This window comes from Malania oleifera, chromosome 5 (genome assembly GCF_029873635.1).
Source record: "Malania oleifera isolate guangnan ecotype guangnan chromosome 5, ASM2987363v1, whole genome shotgun sequence".
Lineage (NCBI taxonomy): Eukaryota > Viridiplantae > Streptophyta > Magnoliopsida > Santalales > Ximeniaceae > Malania > Malania oleifera.
In genome coordinates, this window is record NC_080421.1 from 14,612,662 (window position 1) to 14,631,815 (window position 19,154).

At 36.0% G+C, this 19,154-nt stretch overlaps 3 protein-coding genes across 3 annotated transcripts; 1 reads left to right on the forward strand and 2 right to left on the reverse strand.

The window, feature by feature from the left end:
- Positions 1-1,357: 1,357 nt before the first annotated feature.
- On the reverse strand, positions 1,358-2,067 carry LOC131155855 (uncharacterized). Its single transcript, XM_058109302.1, has 2 exons — positions 1,830-2,067; positions 1,358-1,647 (listed from the first exon to the last, which is right to left on the reverse strand). Exons 1-2 carry the CDS (start codon positions 2,065-2,067, stop codon positions 1,358-1,360), a joined length of 528 nt encoding a protein of 175 aa, XP_057965285.1.
- A 3,790-nt stretch (positions 2,068-5,857) lies between these two features.
- Positions 5,858-6,549, forward strand: LOC131155856 (uncharacterized). The gene is made up of 2 exons (XM_058109303.1): positions 5,858-6,086; positions 6,272-6,549. The coding sequence occupies exons 1-2, from the start codon at positions 5,858-5,860 to the stop codon at positions 6,547-6,549; spliced, it is 507 nt and encodes a 168-aa protein (XP_057965286.1).
- A 10,890-nt stretch (positions 6,550-17,439) lies between these two features.
- Positions 17,440-18,919, reverse strand: LOC131155688 (uncharacterized). Its single transcript, XM_058108995.1, has 2 exons — positions 18,630-18,919; positions 17,440-17,825 (listed from the first exon to the last, which is right to left on the reverse strand). The coding sequence occupies exons 1-2, from the start codon at positions 18,904-18,906 to the stop codon at positions 17,515-17,517; spliced, it is 588 nt and encodes a 195-aa protein (XP_057964978.1). The 5' UTR covers positions 18,907-18,919; the 3' UTR covers positions 17,440-17,514.
- Between the last annotated feature and the right edge of the window lie 235 nt (positions 18,920-19,154).

Consider the following 19,154-nt stretch of genomic DNA (forward strand, 5'->3'; position numbering starts at 1 on the left):
ATTCTGGTGAATTTTTAACTAACCGGTTTAACTTAACGGCCGTTTAACGGCGTTAATGATCCCTTTACACCACGTGGCATTCTCTGCGCGTGCCGCGTGTCCGCTGCTGGGAGGCGGGTCGGATGCGGGTCAAGTCTCGGGCACGGATCCGGGTTTCTGGTCGCTGGACCGGGTTGCGGGTCGCTTTCCGGGTTGGATCTCTCCAATCGGGAGAAGAACACGCGTGCGGGAGCGTGAGGCGCGTGTGGCCGTCTGTCGGAGTCTTTGTCGGCGCGTGGGAAAAAGCTGTCTTCGTGGGAGGCGCGTGGGAGCGTGTGAAGAGCCTCCCGGTCTCCTTTTAAGACGTGGTTTTCACCGTTGGAATCGTCTCGAGTCTAATTGCACAATGGCAGGCTCAATTTGGTATTTGGAGCAACTTCAAAACTGAGAAGAAAATTGAATTTCTCCTCTGTTCGCCTCTGTTTGGCGAATTTCGGCGTACCTGGACGCTCTGATACCACTGATGGGTGGAGAGGAACACTCAGTCACTGGTTGTGACTGAAACTCAATGAGGATAAATTCAAGAACAATTTATTTCAATCAGAAACAATACACAGAGGAAGCAACTCTCATTTCTTTCTCTCACTGGCTTTACACTCTCAACACACCACACTTACAATGCACACACACTCACCTATTTATAGCAATTACAGAAACCAAATAATCAACAATGGTGGGAATTTAAACTTCAACGATTGTGGCTGGTTTGGTAAGGTTGGTGGCCAAATCTCGCTTAACTTCAATGGAGGTGGGCTGCCGATTGATGAAGCTGCTACAGTCAAATTTTTGCTGCCACCGTCCCACTGTTCTCAAGTTTAATCTTCAACAGATTTCTAGTTTTTTGATAAATTTTGTTCACCCCTAATGGCAGGGGAGAGAGGGGGTGTTTTTGTTTCATTTTTATTTCTTGGGGCTGTGTATAATTGTAATGCGCCGTTTCGAGTTGAAATATTTTTAGCTCACCTCATAATTTAATTTTAAATAAGAATATAAAAAAAAGAAAAGGGAATAGTTAGCTAGAGAGATTGTAAAATGTAAAATAGATTTTGAAAAAAAAAAGTTTAAATATAAAAATACAAATGATATTTTTGTCCATACATGGCATCGTTCATTGTTAAAAATAGAAAGGAAAAAAAAAATGGTTAAAGAAAAATAATAGTTTTTAAAAAAAGTTCGGAGTATTTTGGGATGACACAAGACGTGAAGAAACCCTTTCAAACCTTGGCCCTAATTTACTATTTGGCCGAAAACCTAACTCGAGAGCACATGCATCAAAATAATATAAATGTGACTCATTAAGGCTGCGGGGCGGCAGTGATCAGTGTTGCAGCGGTCGCCGGCGCGGCCACGGCCACACGGCCAACATCATCCCGCCGTCTCTGCAATGGCTGCCATTCCCTTCGCCACAACCAAACAAGGCTGGCATGTCTGCTCCGAAGGGATAAGTGAGCTTGAACTGGAAACCCTTCCCCACTCCTTGAGTGGAGTTAGCGACCATGCGCGCAGTGTCGATGTCGCAACTTGCGAAGCTCCAGTAGTCCCACGAGTCGAACAAGTACACACTGTATCCAGTCTTTCTTTTACCACCCGGAGGTGGGTACTTGAAAACTGCGCACCATTAATTAACATTAAGTTACCAAACACGATCTTCGATCATTTTAAAAGAGAAGAAGAAGAAGAAGAAGAAGAAAGCAAATTAAAGGGGAAGAAAACAAAATAAAGCATGGAAACGAGAAGTGGCAACTAATTAATGTGCTGTGAATTTTTAATGGAGCTGTATTTGATCTGACCTAGAGTGTCATTTTCGTAGAAGGGACGATTTTTGATGACCCAGTCGGTGTAGTTGACGCCGGCAGCCCACTTTGCTACGCCACCGACGATGAACTTTTTGGGCGATCGATTAGGAGGGCTCCAGTCCGAGTAGTCGCTTCCGACCATCCAATCCCAGTTTGGATTGGCAGTGCTAGCAATTAGTAATATGGAAGTTGTCGCCATTAGAATGAGTCTCTGCGCATCACCATGAGCCATCTTTCTCTTGTGCTTCCTTTTCCTTCTTGCCCACCTGATGAATGGTTAATCAACTGAGTAGGAACTCGAGAAAGGTACACATAGGTTATGGATTCTAAAACTAGATGATGACCACGATTGAGTTAAGGATGCATGCATTGGGTCAGGTTTTTATATGATGTGGTTTATATGTAAGTCAATGTATATACGTGTGTAAGATAAAGTTGTCGCGGGGGATAGACAGCTCATAAAAAAGTGGGTTGGTAGATAAGATAATTAAAGACATGAGAAGAAAAGTTGAGGGAGAATATATATGTGTGTATATATATTTGTATAAAAGCAATAATATGAATATATATATATTGCATTTCTACTTTAGGTTTTTTTAACCTTGATCTTTCACTTTTACTTCTTCTAAATATGTATAATTCTTGCTTGTGTATGCAAATTATTAGGAGAGGTGGGTAGTTATGGTGGGTTGGTAGTTATTGCTTGGCACACACATTAAGTATGTGTTTGCACTAGCTAGGAGATGGTATAGGTGACACGCATTTAAGATTTAATTTAATATGTTAATGCAAAATTATATTGGTTTTGAGAATATATAGTTAATTTTTTTTTTGAAGTTTTGTAAGAAAGATGTAGATATTCTTTGACATTTTAAAAACATCACTTGATGCCTCCCTCTCAATTGTTGGAATTTTTCATCCTTTAGGGCTGCAAAAGAATATTAAAACTCTCCGCACCTAGTGTTGTTCTTTGAGAATTATGGAAGGACTGCAATCAAAGAATCTTCTTCACCAAATCCTCCACCTAGTGTTGTTCTTCGAGAATTATGGAAGGACTACAATCAAAGAATCTTCTTCACCAACCAAATCCTCCACCATAGCGGTGGTTTTCTCAAGATTCATTCACAATCTTTTCTTTTGGTGTCATTCATGCCTTTTTCATTCTTTAGATTGGGCTGAGTTTTTGCTTTTATGTTCCTCTCTCGGTGCTTAAATACTTTGGCTATATTTGTATGGCTCCTCAACTCAACTTGCCTTCGTTAGTTCATTCAAGTTTCTTGCTTAATCCAACTAGCCTTGTTTTAAAAATAATAAATTTACTCTCTTGATCACTATTCACTGTTTTACCCTCCACAACAGTGCATATACTCTCTTGATCACTATTCATTGTTTTACCCTCCACAATGGTGCATTATACATACATATTATGCTCATATATTGAAACCAGACCTGGGGTTTTAAAATATAAAGTCTAATCTTAATTATGGTGTTGTACTTGTTTAAAAAAAAATATATGTGTTGTTGGTTAGAAAACTTAATTTATTCATTGAATCATGTCAGCTAGTCCTGCTAGCTGTTGCTAAAAAAAAAAAAAAGTAAATATGATTGTTAAAGAGAGTAATAATAATCATTGTAACCCCAATTCAATGCCCATAGCTACTTTCATTACTCTCCCTCCTCTCCTTTTTAGACCACCAAAGATTTATGTATCTTGAATTGGAAGTATCTCAATTTCTCTTTTACCTTGAAAGTATCTTAATTTCTCTTTCACCTCTCAAGCTCCTCCTTTCCCCTTCTATCTTGATGATGATTGTCAACTCACTCATTGCTATGTTCAACACACCTGAGAAGTACTTGACATGCTAACTAGTGTTAGAGATGGTCTGATGTGGAATGGTGATAAGCTAATCCACCGATCGACACAGGATGTGGGCCGATGCGGGTTCCTAAGCCCAGGCTGTTGATATACTTGTGGAGATGTCGTTGCTATGATCATGGTGGGTAGTGTGCGCTGTTATGACGTGCTCCAGATATCGGTCTGCAGGCTCTCTTCATTCAACTCGTCTTCAAACACGGACCAAGGAGTCTAACATGTGTGCGAGTCAACGAGTGAGTAAACTCGTAAGGTGTAAGGAAGTTAATTGGCGGGATCCCCTTGTGGGATGCACCGCTGACCAACCTTAATCTTCTGAGAAGGGTTCGAGTGTGAGCATGACTGTCAGCGGGACTCGAAAGATAGTAAATTATGCTTGTGCAGGGCAAAGCCAGAGGAAAATTTGGTGCATTTTCCTAGGATTTTCCAAGTTTTCTTTGCATTTTCTCATTGTTGAAATAGTAACCTTGACTGGAGATGGCCGGCAGCCCACCGCTGTTGATTTCTCTAGAATCGGTAGGCAACCTACTCCACCTACTAGCCCACCTTCGTTGAAGATTTGCTCCCACATTTATTGATTATTTTGGTTTTGTATCCACTATAAATAGAAGCGTGTATGTGTGCAATGTAATATGGTGTGTTGAGAGTGTAAAGCCAGTGAGCGTGAGAGAGAGTTTTCGGTGGTTGCATAGTAATTTTCTCTTAGGATATGTCCCAAGGTAAAGTCTTACTACGAGAATCGTTCTTATGTTTATAAATAGAAACCTTAAGGTGTATTTATCTTTGAACCTTATCAAATTTTTGGTTATGCATTGCAAGTGGATTTCTTTTGTATATATTAAATCTTTTTTTATTGTAGCAAGAATTATGTTTGAGTAGCTAGCATTGCATGGTTTGAATGAATTTGTGTGTTGATCTTGCTTTTGTTATTAAAATCATGATTTTGATTTTGTGTGTTTGCATCTTTACATATAATGAATATTGTATGTGGAGTGTGATTTATGTGTATACATGCATGACTTGTGTTTTGACCATCCTCTTCATCGATTCATTTAGGATCCAAAACTATTACAAATTTGATTCCACATTTGAAAAAAAAAAAGGAATAAGTAGCTTAGAAGTTTAAATTCAGAGTTTAAATCTATGGAAAAAAAAATTTATGTGTTTTTAATTTTTTTTATTATTAATTATTCCAATTTACGAACATATTTTAAAATAAGAAAAATGTAGGTTTAAGTATAACTATGACATTCCTTCTGAATTGTAGGTTTATTTGAGCATTTATGTTGCTCATATGTTTTATTATTTGATTTTAATTTCATTTGTGATTTGTTCATCATTTATTTATTCTTTTAATTAGTTGGAATTGAGTTGAATTAACTAAAAGATTACAATTTACCAATCTACTAAAAAGGAAATTGAAAAGACAAAATTGAAGTATTAAACATGCCTGTTCTTAAATCGGTCAGTCTTCTCAGTTCGTAACTTAATTTATATATGTTAAGACCTTTTTTCTTGGCATGTCTTTTTTGTTTTTGTAGTCAAGTTCTATTTGTTCTCTTATTTTTCTTTAAAATAATAAGATGACGTCTCCTTGTATTTAATTAGGTTCTTACTATTCAAAGTCTAGGCCAAATTAAGATGTTGGCCACATGGAGTTTCCTACAATGAAGTTATGTGATTTGAGGGACAATAACCTATTAAGATTAGGGTTTCTATTATTAAGATGGTCCTAGGTTTAGACGACCAAGCATGAAACATCTTATTATTTAAAATTAAATAAATTTCAGGTGATCGATCACTCATTGTAAGTTTCTTTACTTCAATTAATTGTAGTACTGTAATAGGTCATCTTAATCCTAGATAACTAGAAGAACAATTCAAAATAATTTTCTTTACCTAAAAATCTATAATTTCTAAAAAATTACTCTGAGTTTATTTTTATAAATAACATAAATAAAGCTGTTTCCCTAGCTTCCTCTTTCTTTTCTGTAACTTCACATCTTTTAATTAACTATCTACCCATTGTTTTGTGAGTTGTTTGTGGCAATCTAACATATTCCTTTACTAATTTATTTTTATATAAACTAGTTCTTCCTATGCTAGACAACATTTAGAGAAAAAAAAAAAAATCAAAAGAAGAAGATCAATGGCGCTTCGCTGTGTAAGAGAACTCGTTATGGTCGTAACTGCTTTCTTGCTGGCAATTTGCACTGCCAGTCCCAATCGGAGTTGGCAGCCCGGCGACGACGACAATCCTCCTCCCAGTCGAACGCCCAAAACATTCATCGTGGGCGGGTCGGCGAAGTGGACTTACGGCGTTAACTACACCGATTGGGCTATAAAGCATAGCCCCTTCTACCAAAATGATACTCTAGGTGATCATATCAGCTCCTATTGCCACTTCTCATCATCGACCATCTTCAATTTTGTTAGCTTCTTTTGTTTTCTAGCATTAATTCTTAACTCTTCTGTTCTTTTTTGTCTCAACCATATAATTTAACATATAGTAAAAGTGACTAAACGGGAGAATCCGTGCTTGTGTGTTGATTTGTGAGCATAGTTTTCAGGTATCCTGCTCCCGCCGCGAAAAACAATATTTCTGAGAGCGTGTACCTGTTCGACCCGTGGGACTATTACAGCTTCGCAAATTGCGACATTGGCAGTGCGTTCATGCTGGCGAGTCCGACGGACGGAGAGGGTAAGGGATTTGAGTTCAAGCTGACCTATCCTTACAGCGAGTACATGCCTGCGTTATTTGGATCCGGCGAAGGAAATGGCACCCACTGCAGCGCCGGCATGATGAGGTTCGCCGTCTGGCCGTTGCTCGGCTCGGCTTGATCAATGCGGCGGCGATGGAGTTGACACATGCTATGCCTGCTGCAACTTTTATATATATACATATATATATATATATATATATATATATATATATATATATATATATAAACGAGTTTCCGAAATTTATTTGAAGGTGGTAGGTTGATTATTTACACTGTTTACTAATGTGTTGTCATTTTTTGGTAATTGAGCGGAAGGATACACGTAGTTGTTCACATCAAGGGACTAATTAAGGCTCTAGTAGTTTTTGTTATTATTGTGTTATGGATTTGATTAATTTATATGTTTTAGTCATAGTTTAATATTAATTAATAATTATACATATAAGTAATTAATGTTGTGAAATGAATGGTGGATGACACCATTCATGTCTTCAACATTCTGCCCCATTTCCCTCATGTTTCCTACGCATGTGAATCTATAATTATTATGATGCTCATTCCACGACTATATAAAGGGAATCACCTGATTGAGATAAGGAGAGGAAAAACGAAGAGTGCAGAGTGCAAAATACAAAGTGCAGAATATTGAGCGTACAGAAAATAGAGAAGAAAGAAATATGAGAGAAAAGAGAAAGTGAGATATTTTGTAAGGTAAGAAGGCAAGATATTTGTACAAAAGTCAGGTATATTTTGTAATTCCTCGTAAAATAGTGGATTTCAGATCCTATCCGCCTGTGGAGTAGGTATAAACTGAACCACATAAATCCGGTTTCACTTTTATTTATTATTAATTTTTTTTATTTTTTTATTTTGCCTATCTTCATTACTTTGTGATTATCCACGTTTATTTATTCATGTATTATTTTATAACATGTTATCAGCACGAAACTCTACCTAGTTGATATATTTATATATATACCGCCTTAATGGACGGTTTTATTTTTGTTTATTCATACCGCTTCAATGACTGGTTTTATTTTTATACTGTCTATATATATTACCAATCTCTAGAAGAGATGGTAAAATAGTCCTCCTGAAGAGACTATATATCTAATTTCCCGAAGAGATAAGTCTCCTAAAGAGACAATATATTTAAACTCCAAAAGAGATAGTAATTGTTTACCTCTTAAAGAGTGTATATTTTTATTAGAATTGTTAATCTATTGTTAATCTGTTAGGTAGTTTAGTTGTTAATTTGTTTGTTATTATTTCAGTTGTATTTTTCATTTCATATACTAGTATAAATATTAGTATAAATATCATTGTAAAGATAACTTCAATACTAGTATATTTAAAAAAAAAAAATGTATGCAGAAGAAAAATCAGAAAATCAGAAAATTCAAGGAGGGGAAGTGACGCAATCACCAAAAAGGGGAAAGAAGAAATCAAAGAACTGAAAACGAAATGAGAAATGCCCAAACAAAGAAAACAAGAAAAGAAGATCGTTGAGACGAGCAATTTCAAATTGCGCAAAATACAAAACACCTCGCCTATCTGACTCTTCGGCACCTCTAGAGCATCAAAGCAGTAAGGAATCCACGACTCTGGGTGAACCATGATTTCGATAACTCGGTTTCAGAGGCGAATGTCTGCGACAAAGCCGTGGTGACTGCCCAACACAAGAACAGTGAATTGGGGTTCCAAGAACGTGGTTTCAGAGGCATCATCAAGAAGCTTCAAGGGCTTCAACATGAGGAGTGATCTTGATTGTGAACGGGAACCCATGAATCTTGATTGCAAGAACGGTTTACTTGCTCTTTGAACACTAGGAGCCGAACTTGAAGTCATCACCTCTAGTGATGAAGGCATCGACGGAATCTGGAGCCGCAGACATGGAGAACGCAAGGGATTGCAGTGGAAGAGATCGTGAAGCCTGTGGAGATTGAGAGAGCGTTAGAGTGGAGCGGAGAGTGCTCTGAGAGGTGAGACCACAAGTGGAACTCTTCGCAGGGAACAACGGAAGAACTCTCAAGTTTTCTTGAAACTGAGAGAGAGAGAGAGAGAGAGTGTGTGTGGAAGAAAAATGCTCTAATACCATGTAAAATAAATAAAATTGTATTATTCCCATTACTGAAGTTAACTTAACAATGATATTTATACTAGTATTTACTAGTATATGAAATGAAAAATACAACTGAAATAATAACTAACAAATTAACAACTAAACTACCTAACAGATTAACAATAGATTAACAATTCTAATAATTTTTAATCTCCTGAAAAAAAAATTATATTACTATTTCTGTATTATTTCAGTTAGTATGTTTCGCTTTTCTAAATCGTTTTATTATTATTAATTTATTTAGATGTCAAACCTAAGCAAAATTGAATTTGTTCCCCCTAACATCAACGGCAACAACTATCTCTTATGGATTCTTGATGTAAAAATCCATTTGAATGCAATAGACTTAGGAAATACAATATTAGATGGAAATACCACATCCCAGCAAGATCGCGCTAAAGCCATGATCTCTATCCGACATCATTTAGAAGAAAAATTAAAAACGGAATACTTCACTGTTAAAGACTCACTCGTCCTATGGAGAAATTTAAAGGATAGGTTTGACCATAAAAAAAAAAACAGTGATTTTACCAAAAGCTCGATATGAATGGTTGCACCTAAGGTTGCAAGATTTTAAAATTGTCAGCAAATATAACTCAACTCTACATAAAATTAGCTCGAAGCTAAAGTTATGTGGAGAAAATATTACTGATTAAGACATGTTAGAAAAAAACTTTTACTACTTTACATCCCACTAATATGCTCCTGCAGTAACAAAAGAGGGAAAGGAAATTTACTAAATTTTCTGAACTTATATCATGTTTTCTTGTCACTGAACAAAATAACGAGCTTTTGATGTGAAATCACCAAACCCGTCCAACTGGTTCGACCCCATTCCCTGAAGTGAATGTAAAAACATCTCGTGGTCGAAGGCGAGGCCGCATGAATGGTCGTGGATATAGTTGCGGTTGTGGTCAAAATAATTACTGGCATTGACGTGAGGTACAAACCCCCACAAGAGGGATGACCCCCAAAAGAGGGCAAATGATCAAAATCAGCGACCCAAACACTATGAAGCTAAATGTTATAGATGCGGAGGAAAAGGTCCTTGGTCACATACCTTCGTACACCCAGACACTTGGTAGATTTATACCAAGCATCCATAAAAGAAAAGGAAAAGAGTAAAGAAATTGAAACAAATTTTACCGATAATATTGTTCCAATGGACCTTGCTACTGAACAATCCAACTCTGTCTATCTTCATGTTGCTGATTTCCTTATAAATCCAGATGAAAATAATGATGTAATATTTTAGGACATATGTATAGTAAGTAATATTGTATTTTGATAAATTGTTGTTATTATTATAGTAATGAGTTTTTAAAATATTTGTTGTGGTGAAAATTATCTTAAAGCTTTGAACGAGCCTAAGATGTCTATGGAAGAAGTTTGTTTAGCTGACAGTGCTACAACACACACAATTCTTTGAGATAGGAAATATTTCCATAATTTGAAAATATCATCAACAAATGTTAATACAATATCTGGATCTACAAATTTGATTGAAGGCTTCGGAAGAGCTAATATAAAGTTACCCAATGGTACTTTATTACAAATCGATAAATCTTTATACTCTAACAGATCCAAAAAAAATCTATTAAACTTTAAAGATTTAAGATTCAATGGGTATCATATTGAAACCACAAATGAAGGCAGTAAAGAATTTCTTTACATTACTTCCATTATTTCTGGGAAAAAACAAATTTTAGAAAAGTTGTCAACCTTATCTTCTAGACTATATTATACAAAGATTAAAGCAATTGAATCATATAATGTCTTGCACCAGAGTTATAATGACCCAAAGTTATTTACACTTTGGCATGATCGTCTTGGACATCCTAGAGATGTAATGATGTGAAGAATCATTGAAAACTCATATGGTCATCCACTAAAGAACCAGAAGATTCTTTTATCTAGAGATTTCATGTGTACGGTCTGCTCTCAAGGGAAATTAATTGTCAAACATCTGTTTCGAAAGTAAATTTTAAGTCATTCAATTTCTTACAAAGAATTCTTGGTGATACATGCGGACGAATACATCCATCATTTGGACCATTTAGATACTTTATGGTTCTAATTGATGCATCTACTAGATGCTCACATGTTTCTCTGCTTTCTACTTGAAATGTTGCTTTTACTAAACTTCTTTATCAACTAATTAGATTATGAGCTCATTTTCCTGATTATCCAATTAAATCGATTCGGATGGATAATGCTAGTGAGTTTACATCCCAAACTTTTGATAACTATTGCATGTTACTTGGAATAGATGTTGAACATCCTGTTGCTCATACCCATACACAAAATGGTTTAGATGAATCTTTTATTAAGAGACTTCAACTTATTGCTAGGCCTATGATTATGAGAACCAAATTGCCCATATCTATTTGGGGACATGCTATTTTTCATGTTGCATGCTTAGTTCATATAAGACCAACTGCTTACAATAATTTTTCACCCATACAATTAGTCTCTGGGTAACAATCTGATATTTCTTATTTAAGAACTTTTGGTTGTACAGTATATGTTCCTATTGCCCCTCCTCAAGGAACTAAAATGGGCCCTCAACGTAAACTTGGTATCTATGTTGGTTTTGATTCTCCTTCTATTATTAGATATCTTGAACTTTTAACGAGTGATTTGTTTAAAGCACGGTTTCAAGATTGTCATTTTGATGAAACGATATTCCCTGCATTAAGGAGAGAAAAATTAGTGCCTGAAACTCAACATGAAATCACATGGAATGCCATGAGTTTATCTCATTTAGATTCTTGTACAAATCAATGTGAACTTGAAGTTCAAAAGATTATACATTTGCAAGAGATTGCAAATCAGTTACCTGATTCTTTTGCAGATACCAAGGAAATACTAAAATCCCATATACCTACTACAAATATTCCAGCACGTTTTGATGTCCTTGAAGGACAATAGTAGGCTAATAAATCTGAACCGCAAGTTAAACGTGGAAGGTTTGTTAGTGCAAAAGATAAGACTCCTAGAAGGAGAAAATTGAAATCTATAAATGCTCCAAAAGAGGTTACAGAGGTAAATAATCCAATCGACATTCACAAACCCATTTCTCCTGGAAATGAAATCCCTATTATAGAATCTCCTGAAAAGAAATCTCCTTCTGAAGAGGAATCTCTTGAAGAGACATCCCTTGAAAAGGGACAGGTACTTGGAAATAATAATGAGATCTCAATACATTACACAAGAGAAATTTGAGATAGAAATAAAGTTCTTGTCAATAATACATTTGTATTCACAGTAGCTACTGACATTATAAAGTAATGAGGATCCTGAATCAAAATCTGTCGATGAATGTCGATATAGAAGTGATTGGTCAAAATAGAAAGAGGCTATCACATCAAAAATAAAATCTCTTTTAGAAAGAAAAGTTTTTAGACCTGTAGTCCAGATACCATAAGATGTCCAACTCGTTGGATACAAATGGGTATTTGTGCGCAAGCGAAACGAAATAATGAAATTACTCGATATAAAGCAAGGTTTGTGGCACAAGGTTTCTCACATATGGAATCACTTTTTGATTCCTAGTTGGGCTAGCAGTCGCTGAACGACTGAGCATGCGTCTTATGGACATAGTAACAGCATACCTATATGTATCGTTGGATAGTGAAATTTATATGAAAATCCTTGAAATTTTTGAGTTGCCTGAAGCAAAACCTAGTAATTTATATTCAGTCAAACTCCAACGTTCCTTATATGGATGAAAGCAATATGGGCGCATGTGGTACAATCGATTAAGTGAGTACCTAGTGAAAAAAGGATTCATAAACAATCCAATTTGTTCATGCGTTTTTATTAAAATATTAGAATCCATATTTGCTATAATTGTTGTTTATGTTGATGATTTGAATTTAGTTGGGACTCCTGAAGAGCTCACTAAAGCTGCTAATTATTTAATGGCAAAATTTGAGATGGAAGATTTAGGAAAGACAAAATATTGTCTTGGCCTACAGATTGAACATTTAAATGGCGAAATTTTTGTTTATCAATCTAAATATACTGAAAAGGTATTGAAACAATTCTATATGGATAAAGTTCATCCTATGGGATCTCCAATGATGGTGCGATCACTTGATGTTAAGAAAGATCTATTTCGACCTCGTGATGAGGGGATGAATTACTTGGTCCCGAAGTACCATATTTAAGTTCTATCAGTTCTTTGATGTATTTGGAAAATTGTACTAGACCTCACATTGCATTTGCTGTAAATCTACTAGTAAGATATAGCTCTACTCTTACTCGGCGACACTGGAATGGAATTAAATATATTCTACATTATTTGATAGGTACATATGATTTGGGTCTATTTTACTCGTTTAATTCCAAATCTCAACTAGTAGGATATGTAGATGTTGGATATCTATCCAATCCTCATAATGCTGAATCTCAAACTGGATATGTATTTCTTTATGGAAAAACTACTATATATTGGAAATCAGCAAAGTAGACGATTACAGTAACATCCTCCAATCATTCTAAAATACTAGCTATTCATGAAACTAGTAGATAATGCGTGTGACTTAGATCGATGATTTCTCATATCTAAGAAAATTGTTGCCTTCAGTCAATCAAGGATATTCCAACAGTTTTGTATGAAGACAACGCTACATGTATACCTCAATTGAGAGAAGGATACATAAAGAGTGACATGACAAAGCATATCTGTAATGACCCAAAGAATAATGGTATTTAAATAATGGTATTTAAATAATAAAGAGGGAGGGAAATGGAAACATAAATAGAAGGAGGCAGCCAACTTCGTCGACGAGGGTACATGAGGACCTCGTTGACGAGGAAGCATTTCGTCGATGAGAAAATATCGAGAAGGGTTTTGGCAATTCTGAATTTCGTCAATGAGGGTTGAAGGTTCATTGACGAAACACTTCAAGAACTCGTCGACGAGGTGATGTGTCTTGTCGACGAATCTGACTCTATAAATAATGCAAAAACTCGGTTTTACACAGAACAAAAATAGAAAATCACTCCCTCCCTCTCTCTCTCTCTCTCTCTCTCTCTCTCTCTCTCTCTCTCTCTCTCTCTCTCTCTCTCTCTCTCCCCTACAGTATCTCCTCCATCTCTCTTCGATTTCGGGCCGGATTTTAGCCGGTTCGACGATCTGAAGCCACCCCGACACTCTTGGAGAAGTTATCTACATATCTACCGGAGCGGATCGTCGGTGGAACTCCATTAGAATTCACCCTTGAATCAAGGTAAGACTTTTTATTTGGATTTTGGTCTTTCCATAGTTGAAGGAGATGATGTACTCGAATAAATACTGAAATTTAGTTCTAGAAGTTATCATTTTCAAGGTACTGCTTAGGGTTTCCTTCGGGTGTGAGACAAGTATTATAGAGAGGCTTTTCAGTTGCCAAGTAAGGGAATAAATTAAAACAATTATTTTTCATTGAAATTACTATTATTTAAAAGTAGAATAATTTTTACAAAGCATGCGATTATATATGAGAGTAATTGAGAAAATGTAAGTTTGGAAAAATACTGCAATTATACAAGAAATGTGATTTCAGAACGGAATATATGATTTCATTCAATTCGTGTGGTGTGAGAATATATATATATATATATATATATATATATATATATATATATATATATTATACGATGTTAAGTTAGATTTACAAAATAAAGCATGTTTACAAATATTTTCGGGAATAACATGATAAATACAGTAAATTATGATTTTAGAATATATGATATGTTTAGCACAAGGCCGTAATTGATGGTTGGCGCAAGGCCGTAATTATTCATATTATTCGGCGCAAGGCTGCATTTATTCATGTTTTCGGCACAAAGCCATAATTATTATGATAATGTAGGATTCAGAAAATGCTATTATTTGCTTTACGATAAACAGTATATGTTTATGTACTATATGTTATCAGAACGCGAATGATAGTTTAGTTAAGTTTTAGGAGCACGGTACCGTAACTTATAGATCATATATCTATGATCAGATTAGTGCTAACCACCCCACGAAGGGGTGGGAGATGGATAGTCGATGTGGCTTTCAGTGTAGAGTTGTAGACGTCCACCTGGCAGTCCAGACAAGGGTGTGGCGGGCCCATTGTACTTACAGACATTTTTGACTCGGCAGTGGTCGGTCAGCCATTGTCGGGTCCTGCTTTCAGGTTATACAACCCGTCATAGAGGATAATACATGACATCAACTAGCTATACATCCTGGGTAGTTTTCAGTATTATAGATTATATCAGATAATACATGATTAGTATGATTACTTGGAAGTATGAAATTTTATGTTCATCTAACCATATTACTATTTATGTTTTATGGTATGTGAAATGTACAGTATATGTATTACAACATTAAATATTCAGGTTGCCACATAACTAATTTTAATTTATCTACCCTTATTGAGAGGGGTCTCACCCTAAGTTTAAATTATTTCAGGAAACCCGAAGAGACCGGCGAGTCAGAGCCGCCGCTGAGTGAGTTGAGCTTCCCTAACTAGAAGGGTAAGTTCTGATCTAGGATCAGAAGGTTTTTGTTGTAAGATCCTAAGTTTATTTTGATGTTTTGGAGATTGTATATAACTACAGTAACTTTGAGAATATAGTAGACTCCAGTATTATGTAATTAATGGTTGATGAATGTGATTTACATTTACTGCTGCTTAGGTTCCGCTGTGCATGATAGATGTCCCCGTTACCCACGGGTTCGTGTTGACTATTTTATTTATTCTGCTTTTATTATATGAATACTTAAGCAGGTCGTTACAATATCTCTCCAAATTTTTTCTATATGCATGAATTCCAGAAGAATGGTGATATAGATGTACAACAAATTCAATCAAGTGATAATTTAGAAGATTTATTCACCAAGGCTTTGTCAACTGCAACATTTAAGAAACTGGTTCATCTTATTGGAATGAGACATCTTAAAGATCTTAACTAGATAAGTTAATATATGGGTGACATCCAAGGGGGAGGTGCTGCCCTTCTTTAAAAAAAAATCGAAAGGGGAGTGTTGTGAAATGAATGGTGGATGTCACCATCCATGTCTTCAACATACCTGCCCCATCTCCCTCATGTTTCCCATGCATGTGAATCCATTATTATTATCAAACAAACTCACTTGCTCCTCTCATGGCTATATAAAGGGAATCACCTGATTGAGATTAGGAGAGGAAAAACAAAGAGTGCAGAGTGCAAAATACAGAGTGCAGAAAATTGAGCGTGCAAAAAATAGAGAAGAAAGAAATAGGAAATAAAATAGAAAGTGAGATATTTTATAAGGTAAGAAGGTGAGATATTTGTACAAAAGTCAGGTATATTTTGTAATTCCTCTTAAGATATTGGATTTCAGATCCCGTTCGCTCGTGGAGTAGGTATAACCCGAACCACGTAAATCCGGTCTCACTTTTATTTATTATTATTATTTTTATTGTGTTTGTCTTCATTACTTTTTCATTATCCATGTTTGTTTATTCCTGTATTATTTTATAACAATTAACTATTAATTAATTATAAAAGCAATATACTTAGATGGTGTTGAGCAGCATAAATTTTAGGGCTTTGATTTGAATTAGTATGGATTTAGGAGAGATTTAATAAAAATCAATGGATTAATGCCCATTCTAAAAGTTATTATTAGTTATATATTTGTGCGCACCATAAATCATGCAATGGAAAAAAAAAATTTATTGGAGGTAGAACTCAATATATTGTGTTTTCACAATCTATGATATTAAACTTGAATCTCTATATATGGAGCATGAATCTTGTCAAAAGGGTTGGGAAAAAAAAACACACACACACAAAACCTCTCGATGTGGAAATGATATTTCAAGTGCTAGCTTATAGAATCTTGCTCTTAGGAGATGCATTTAATGAGGTACTTGGAGATTGAGTTCTAAACTTTCATATTGAGATTAATTTGGAAACCAGTTCATTGCTTGATAGTCCTTATTACTGCCTAAAAAAAGAGTTAGAATACTCAATTTTGAGGATGGTAGAAAGCAAAGAAGGGAAACTAGGTTCTTTTGTTTATTAAATGATCCTAAAAATTAAGTTTGACAATTGCTCATTTAAATATAAACAAACCTAATCGAATCCTTATTGGGTTTGGGCTCCCTTCCTATGTAGAGAAAGACCCAAGTTTAAAAGCTCATATGTGTCTTTTCTATACAAGGAATATAAATTAGGTTTACTTGGAGTGTATAGTAGCAACCATAAAAAAAAGGGAAGAATGTGAGAAGATGAAAATGATGTTCATAATGATATGCAGGAAATCAAAGAATAGACTGACCTATAGAGTTAATTTAGATGCTCCAACAAATGACACTGTAAGTAAGTAATTTAAGATAGCTATAGAACTACTAGTTGCTCTGCCGAGGAGGTCGACTAAAGGTTGATGACTTTCTCTCAAATACTCCTCTAATGAGTATGTGCTTTTTTAAGTGAAAAGGGAGGATTCAAGTATTATAAAAAGGCCAATGAAAGTGAGCAAGAACAAAATAAGTTGATACAGTGAAAGATGAAATAAAATCTTTAGGAGGCATTATAGTGCTTAAAGTTTGAGACTTTCATATAGGAAATCTTATGCTCAAATTTTGAGAGGAGTGGGAAAGGTTATCAAATGAGTCATGTGTTATCTCTGATTGTGTAGCTCGGGTCTCATACCAGCCTCCAATCAAAAGAAAAAAAAAAAAGACAAGGTCCACCATGCAATTTTATTTTACTTGGAATTTAGAAAGACATTGAACTATCAAAGATACAAATTAGCCAGAAAGCAACTATCCGTCCCCCTGCAAGACAGACCCAACTAGAGAAAGAGAGAGGAGGAAACACATACATAATTAACCAACAACCCCAGATACCAGCGAGCCAACTACACAAGTACAAAATACAAAACACAAAGTAGCAATAAAGTAGAGCTACAAGATGGAGCTTATGAAATTACGCAAGCATGCGTCGACCATGAGGGCCATGCTGCGTGGGGACGCCACAGTCGTGCGGCAAAGGCACCACCATGAACCGCATCAAGCCAGTGCTGCAATGGAGGCCGCCCCGCTCGCCGCACGCAAATAGGTAAGGTGTCGCCGCCTGGTCTAGCACAAACTCGAATCCAGCATCGGCTCCTTGTGTCTGATCCGCCACCATCTTTGCATTCGTCAAGTTGCAGTCGGTGAAGCTCAAGTAGTCCCAATGCTTGAACATGTACACACTGTGAGGATGTGTGTCCTTCGTGGGCAGCTTGTACTGAAAAACTGCAATCAAGCCTATGATGTCAATTAGGGTGTACAAATTTTACCAGAAAACTGAAAGTCAGACTGAAATATCTTTGATTTGAATTTTCAGTTTTCAATTTCAGTTTCAGTTTTTAAAATTAAAAATTTCGAATTTGATGTCAATTTTTAGCAAATAACCAAACCGAAAAACCAAAAATGGATTTAATAAACTATATTTTATAATTTTATACAATATTAATGATAATATTAGATATTTTCATAAATGTGTAGTAATTTAAACATCATTTTTAATTCCACCCAAAATTAATAAAATACTTCATTCTATTTTAAGATACACTATACTCAAAATCATAGGGGAAACAAAATTAGGACTTGACAATTTATAGAAGTGGCGTTGCATTCAAAGATTCCGCCTAGTTAGAAGCATATTTATAATTATAAGATGGGCTCTATTTACAGCATGGCCCAAAGTCTTGGGCTTCGAAGGATTTTTTATTCAATTGTTTAACGGTTTAAAGTTTTGTAAAACCTGAAAATAACCGAATCTAACTTGGGTGGTTTAGTTTTCTTATCAACTGACGGTTTACAACTTGGTTTGGGTTAAGCAGTTTTAACAACCAAGGGGTTCGATTTGGTTGTTGGTTTTGGCAATACCCGAACCTAAAAAAGTCGAGTACACTCCTAGCATTGTCGACTGGGTAAATTAAGTAGTCGGCACGAACCTTAATCATTCATATAACTATTGATTGTACAAATTAAAATCTAACCATTGAATATATAGTTAATGCCCATTAATAAAAAACTCATTACTATGCGAAGCACCTAGAGTATCATTCTGGTGAAGAGTGAGGTTGAGAGCCCAGCGAGCGTAATTAAAGCCAAAGGTGTTCCACTTGTGATCCAGGCCGCCCACAGTGATCCTTCTGGGTTCTCCAGGGGTCTGCGGAGTGCCGGCATGGTGACCGCCACTTCCCCACTTGCAGTCGGAGTCGTTAAGGCCTGGTCGGGTGCCCAGCCTCTCCTCTTCCCCGTTTGCTGCCCATGTCGAAGCCATTACCAGTGCTAGAATGAGCCCTTGTGCATAATTGCCAACACCCATCTTTCTGTGTGTGTGTGTGTGTGAGAGAGAGAGAGAGAGAGAGAGAATGGCAGCAATATTAGTTGAAAGGATATGATGAGTTTATGAGGCATTTATAGGACCAAATAAACACATGCAGATCAAATTAAATGGTGAGCACAAATGCGCATATGCGGACAGAGGGAGGGAGAGGTGGAAGTTTGCCTTAAAATGTAAGGAGTAATGGAAATGTTAATTATAGCTTAGCTAATGCTCTATGCATCCTCTCA

What these genes read in the sequence shown, in the direction of transcription:
- LOC131155855 (XM_058109302.1), bottom strand. Translation starts at nt 2,067, where the DNA reads ATGGCTCATGGTGATGCGCAGAGACTCATTCTAATGGCGACAACTTCC. An exon ending in CTACGAAAATGACACTCTAG is followed by an intron (nt 1,648 to 1,829) that starts GTCAGATCAAAT and finishes AATGGTGCGCAG; the next exon opens with TTTTCAAGTACCCACCTCCG.
- LOC131155856 (XM_058109303.1), top strand. Translation starts at nt 5,858, where the DNA reads ATGGCGCTTCGCTGTGTAAGAGAACTCGTTATGGTCGTAACTGCTTTC. An exon ending in CTACCAAAATGATACTCTAG is followed by an intron (nt 6,087 to 6,271) that starts GTGATCATATCA and finishes TTGTGAGCATAG; the next exon opens with TTTTCAGGTATCCTGCTCCC.
- LOC131155688 (XM_058108995.1), bottom strand. Translation starts at nt 18,906, where the DNA reads ATGGGTGTTGGCAATTATGCACAAGGGCTCATTCTAGCACTGGTAATG. An exon ending in TCACCAGAATGATACTCTAG is followed by an intron (nt 17,826 to 18,629) that starts GTGCTTCGCATA and finishes GCTTGATTGCAG; the next exon opens with TTTTTCAGTACAAGCTGCCC.